Source organism: Lactuca sativa, chromosome 8, assembly GCF_002870075.4.
Source record: "Lactuca sativa cultivar Salinas chromosome 8, Lsat_Salinas_v11, whole genome shotgun sequence".
NCBI lineage: Eukaryota > Viridiplantae > Streptophyta > Magnoliopsida > Asterales > Asteraceae > Lactuca > Lactuca sativa.
The window spans coordinates 289071342-289078204 of NC_056630.2; the positions used below are offsets into that span (position 1 = coordinate 289071342).

At 33.7% G+C, this 6863-nt stretch overlaps 1 protein-coding gene across 1 annotated transcript; it reads left to right on the top strand.

Annotated features, from left to right (window-relative positions):
• Positions 1–2741: 2741 nt before the first annotated feature.
• Positions 2742–4894, top strand: LOC128128001 (uncharacterized). Its single transcript, XM_052766757.1, has 7 exons — positions 2742–2901; positions 3162–3244; positions 3321–3524; positions 3627–3719; positions 3813–3890; positions 4530–4623; positions 4668–4894. The coding sequence occupies exons 1-7, from the start codon at positions 2742–2744 to the stop codon at positions 4892–4894; spliced, it is 939 nt and encodes a 312-aa protein (XP_052622717.1).
• Positions 4895–6863: the final 1969 nt, after the last annotated feature.

Below are 6863 nucleotides of genomic sequence, written 5' to 3' on the forward strand. Positions count from 1 at the left end.
AGAATTGATAGTCAAAATGGAATATGGAAATGTTTCAAAGTTAGAAATTATTCAATCTGTGTAAGATTAGGAAACTTAATGCAAGAAGGATGTTTCCAAGGAGCTGATCTCCTTTGGAATACTCTGTAATGATTGTTGTCAAGTCTTTATAACTTTGTGCATAATCATTACAAGAGGATCAATGCATATAAGTTTAGAATCTGACCGATTTCAGTAAATCACATGAATTTGGAATTCTTGCATTTGCAGTAAGGATTTGGAACTGTGAAAAGAGGATCATTGGAGTTATGTTTAATTGATCTATTTCACCAAGTTTGTGCATAATCGTTACAAGAGTATCAATGCATATAAGTTTAGAATCTAATAGATTTCAGTAAATGGCATGAATTTGGAATTCTTGCATTTGCAGTAAGGATTTGGGAGTGTGAAAAGATAATCATTGAAGTTATGTTCAATGGATCTAGTTCACAAAGTAAAGATCATAGACAAACATAGTATGCATACTTGGTGTGTGGCATGACTAGTGTTTAGAAAACATAGTGTACATGCTTGGAGCATGGGACAACTATTGTTTTAAATTCAAGAATAAAGTTGATAGATGAAATAGTATACAATGAATAATGTGTAATCATATGGTGATAAATAAAAGGTGTTTTATTTATGTTCATAGGTTTTGATACCATATTGGATTCAATTATTATTGTGTTTCACTTTGCATGTTTTGACTTCCCGAATAAACTAGGTTATTCTTCCGGAATGACTAAGTTATTCAAACCATCCACAGTCAGTCATATGTTGGAAGTAGATATGAATTAAGACTGTCATGGGTTGGCTTGTAGAGGTATAAGGTCTTGGACAAAGGGCTACAACACTTATGAGTGCTCATAAGTTCTGAGTATTGGATTCACCCCGCGCTCATTGGAATCACTTCATGGATTTTATCACGAGTGATCACGAGATGATAATATCTTATATTCTTCAAACCTAGAGATATGAGTTGTTACTATGAGTTGGTTGTACATTGATTGCACGAAAACGCATTCGGTAACTCGGTGTTACAAAACGTGCCTTTGTGTATGATTCAACAAGTAGTAGAACAAGCCATATGGGTTGAAGTTTATCCATCCTTTTACCTTTGGGATAAAAGCGATATCTATGGGCCCCTCGATGATTTGATGATGACAAATGGAAGTGCTCGTCCGGGCCAGGACTGATTTGATTTGTTCAATTAGTCAGTCGTCATAAATCGGAAATCGGGAAACAACAAATGGATAGAGAGAATGATTATAATCCATGTCTCAGTCCATATGATATCTAGAATGGAGTAATATATGATCCCTTATCTAATGGACAAGTCATTAACAGAGGTCGGAGTTCATCTACAAGGTCAGAGTTCGACAGAAGCTTTTGAGAGCTTCGATTGCTGATCGGTTCCTAAAGTCATATGCAATAATAGTGTTAGACTTATCCAAGTGGGAGACTATTGGATTAATGTCTAAGTCCATAACTATAATTGGTAAGAATTGACCCGACCCGGCATGGTCCATTTGGGTTGCATGGCATCATGCATTTGGATAGACTAAAATTAGAGAAATAAGACACTTATGGTTATTAATATATTATAAGTTCTAGTATATTAATAATAAGGATAATAAGATTATTTAATTAGTATTGATCAAGAATTAATCTAGGATTAATTAAGTGATCAAAAGAAGACTAATTAAATATATGGATTGATTGTGCAAATCATCCATATTTATATAGTGGGCTAATGCTCCATGGATTATCTAGTTGGGCTAAAACCCATATGATGCTCCATCGTGTTTTTGTACCCATGGATCATGGAAATGAAAGGCCATGACAATTAGGGTTTACATGGTGTAACCCTAACTATATATGCATATTATTCTTGACCAAGATCGGCACTAGTGTGGGTAAATGAAGGGCTAGCCGATTTCATGAGTTGTGGATTTCTCTCAAGTTATTCCCAGTGTATTTGGTGTTGTGTGAACCATTTGAGGTGTCACACTTGAGGCACTTGGCACTCAAGCTTCATGAAGACTTTCTACATGAAAGAGGTATGTATTCTATCTTGTTATATTCATTGTTTTGTATGCTAGATTAGGATAATACATTGGATGCTCATATTTGTATGTATAATAGAGAAAACATGGGTTGATTGTGTAAATCATCCATACTTGTATAGTGGGCTAATGCTCCATGGATAATCAAGTTGGGCTAAAACCCATAGGATGGTCCATGGATGCTCCATGGTGTATTTGTACCCATGGATCATGGAAATGAAAGGCCATGTCTATTAGGGTTTACATGGTGTAACCCTAACTATATAAGCATCTTATTCTTGACCAAAATCGGCCACTAGTGTGTGAAGTGAAAGGGCTAGCCGATTTCATGAGTTGTAGAATTCTCTCAAGCTATTCTAAGTGTTTTGATGATTGTGATTCCATTTGAGGTGTCACACTTGGGGCACTAGGCACTCAAGCTTCATGAAGACTTTCTACATGAAAGAGGTATGTATTTTATCTTGTTATATTCATTGTTTTATATGCTAGATTAGGATAATACCTTGGAAGTTCTTATTTGCATGTATAATAGAGAAAACATAGATCCAAGGTATTTAGGGTTGCATGTTCACTTAGGAGTGTTAGAATGCTCAAAACCCAACAATATTTATTCATTAATTAGAATATGATGTTGATCAAAATGATGATCATGAAGACATGGACCATTTGAAATATGCAAATATTGAAAATGAGATTGAAGTTGATGATAGCGATGACGATTTGGGAAATGTGGATGATGTACTTTTTGAAGAACAATTAGAAGAACCCAAAATAGAAAAGGAAACATGTTCAACTTCACTACTTGATCATGCTTTTGGTTTGTCATAAATTATATATATATATATATATATATATATATATATATATATATATATATATATATATATATATAATTCTATGTTGGAATGTAGATTTCTACACCCAAGAAAAGAGGACCAACATTGTTACATGCCGTTCACACACGAAATGTTAATCAACGTGAGGTCATTATATGTAATGAATATGGACAACCCGTTGGACCGATAATATAAGGGAAGGACGTAGTAGGGAAATTCTCTCGGTTTTTTGGTACAATAGCTCGTACCCATAGTTATGCACCATTGACATGTACTTCATGGCACAAAGTTCCACATAAAGATAAGATATGGGAGTATGTCTTGGTAAGTTTTTAGGTAGCTTTATTCTTCCATACTCTTTTATTTTCCTTTCTTTTTACTATTTACTAATATTTTTAAGGGAAAATATGATGTGCCCGATGATGCTAAAACTTGGGTTCTTAGGACAATTGGAAATTTGTATAAGGTATACAAATGTAGGTTCAAGAAAAAACACTTCTATCAATTTAAGGACAATAAAACAAGATGGAAGAATCGACCTGAATGCATTCCTCAAGAAGAGTTCTCAAAACTATTAGTGTTATGGAATAAAAAAGATGTGGCGGTAATTTCAAAAACATTTTCTTTATTACTAGTGTTTGTTAATATTTGATTTGTCTTTAGGTGTATTTGGTCAATTGAGTTTTATATATTAATGTGTGTGTAGGAACGTTGTTCGCGGGCAAAAGAAATACGCAAGTCTCTAAAAAATATGCACACGGCTGGTCCAAAAAGTTTTGCTAGAATTCGTGACGAAATGGTAATTAATGTCTTCTTTTTGCTTGTGATTTGTGTTTTTATTTTCCCACACTTTGATACTTTCTTGTTGATATTTATGTTATCATGTGTACAGAAAAATGAAGATCCAAACAAGAAATTCCCAACTCTAAGTCAAATGTTTGAACGTACACGTAAAAGGACAGATGGGCATGTATATGTCGATACATATGATGACACGGCAAATAAAATTATAAGTTTGTATTTCAATTTTAAAATAATTTTCCCTTTTAATAGTAAACTATCTTTTTAGACGTTAAATTGCAGTTTTTAGACATTAAATTGCAATTTTTTATATATTAAAATGCAATTTCCTAGATGTTGAAATGCGGTTTTTTTAGATGTTAAAATGCGGTTTTTTATTTACACATAAAAACAGTCTTTTGATAGCAGATTTTTGGACATCAAATAGCTGTCTTTTACACAATAAAAAAAATTGTTTTTAATGCAGTTTTTTAGATGTTAAAATGCAATTTTTTTAGATGCTAAAATGCAGTTTTTTTTTACATAAAAACACTATTTTGATAGCAGATTTTTGGATATCAAATAGCTGTCTTTTACACGAAAAAAAATGTTTTAAGATGCAGTTTTTTTAGATGTTAGAATGCAGTTTTTTTTTACATAAAAACAGTCTTTTGATAGCAGGTTTTTGGACATCAAATAGTTGTCTTTTAAACAATAAAAAAACTGTTGTTTTCTGTATTTAAATGCACTTTTTTTTTACAATATAAACAACTTTTTAATGGTAGATGCTTTAGTAAAATTATCCTATTCATTTTTAATAATCTTGTAGGAACAAATGAAGAAGTATGAACATCTAGAAGATGATAGTGATGTCATAGATCCTTATATGATTGTGATGAAAAAAGAGAATGATGGATACCGTCGTCTTTATGGTAGAGGCGTTACTAATAGATTGATAAAAAAAAAGTGGGTGGTGGTGATGCATCATACATGATTCCGACGGGACTTATGGAATCATTCAAAGCAAATGAAGTTAAAAGAAATGAGTTGATGGAAATGCGGAAAGAGATTCAAGAGGACCATGAAAAAAAACAGGCCGGATTAGAAGCTATGCAAATAGATATTAAAAAACAGCAAGAAAACCTTGAAGCCATGATGCGAAAGTTAGCGGAACAACAACCTCGAGAAGGCTGATAGTTGTTAATATGATTTATCGTCTATGTTTAATACACATCTAGAATGTTTTTAATAATTTTTTTGTGACTATAGTTGACAACTTTGTGTTGGCTTTGATTTAAGGTTGTTATTTTGAATTTAGATATGTCAAAGGAGACCATAAAATTATATAGTATATTTATGTTATTATTTTTATAGTGTAATTTTAGTAGTAATGTATATTTGTAGCAATGTAGTAAACATATGTGGCGTCTATATGATTAGGAAAAAAATGTCGCATTGAAATTAGAAAAATCACAAAAACAAAGTTACATTTGACTATAAACAAGGTTGCATTTTTTTTCAATTAAAGACATAACAAAGGTTGCATATGCCATATAAAAAGGTTGCAATTCTTTACTAGAAAACATAATTAAGGTTGCATTTGATTATAAATAAAAGTTGCATTTTCGTAACTAAAATAGTTAAAAAAGTTGCATCCAAGTGTAAAAAAGTTGCATATGAGTATTAAAAAGGTTGCTTTTGCATAACACATGTTGCAATAAAAAAAAGTTGCATTTAAAAAAGATTTGCAACTATCTGAAAAAGGGTTGCATTTTCGAAGAAAAAAGTTGCTTTAGATCTAATGCAACTTTACCTAATGCAACCTTTGGTAAAAGGTTGCTTTAGGAATTATGCAACTTTTACAAGGCCTAATGCAACCTTTTAGCAGGGTTGCATTAGCTTCATTTTGTTGTAGTGGTCGTACTTGTAGTTGTAGTTCTTAGACTTATCAAAGTGGGAGACTATTGGATTTAGTGTCTAAGCCCATAACTATAATTGGTATGTACTTGACCCGAGAGTAGCATGGTCCATTTGGGTTGCATGGCACCGAAACAATTTGTAAGGATGGACTTTTGAGAAGAGGATATTCATGATTCATTAATATATTATAAGTTCTAATATATTAATCTGAAATCATATTATTTAATTAGTATTGATCAAGAATTAATTTTGTGGTCAAAAGAGACTAATTAAATATAAGGGGTTGATTTGCTAAATCATTAATTCTTATGGTGTGGGCCAATGATCCATGATTCCTTATGTTGGGATAAACCCATGTGACAACCCATGGATGATCCATGGAGATTTAAACTCATGGAGCATGAGGAATATGGAAGGTCTTGCACATTAGGGTTTACATGGTGTAACCCTAGTTTTGACACACTATATAAGAGACCCCATGGCTCCTAAAATTGACACCCTAGTGTTCTTGGAAGAGCCATCGCTGATTTTTTAGTGCAAGTATTCTCTCTCAAGTCCTCCATTGTTGGTGGTGTTGTGTGAAGCATTTGAGACATCACATTTGTAGTGCTAGGCTCTTAAAGGTCCAAGGAATCAAGCAACTAGGAAAGGTATGTGTTCTAACTAGTTTTGTTATACTAGTGCCCAAGTTTGTATGCTAGTTAAGGAAATGCTTTGGAAAATCATTTTACATGTATAATTAGAGAAAACATAGATCCAAAGCATTTAGGGTTGTATGTGCACCTTAAATTTGTTAGGATGCTCAAAACCCTTCAGGTTGATGACAGGGTCCTACACTGATGATCAGAGAGCTGTGGTTACTTGGGACAGTTCAGGGATATGTTCCGCGCCCGCTACATTCCACGGGTTGAGCGCGAGCGACTGGCATATGAGTTTTTGGATTTGAGGTAGGGTGTCGAGATGGTGATGGAGATCTCCTGTATGTTCACTGAGAGGCTGATGTTTTCCCCGGAGTTTGCTTCTGAGCAGGCTCAGATGACACGTTATCTAAGCATGCTCAAGACTGACATTTGTCAGTTTGTTGCCACCCAACGTTTTGATACATTGTTGGAGTTACAGGAGGCCGCCATGTGGCATGAGCTTGAGATTAAGTTACAATTATAGGAGCAGAGGCAAGCCCCAGTGTAGTCGCAGCCAGCGCCAAAGCGGTCTAAGATCGCTAATTCTAGGTCGGTAGGCCAGT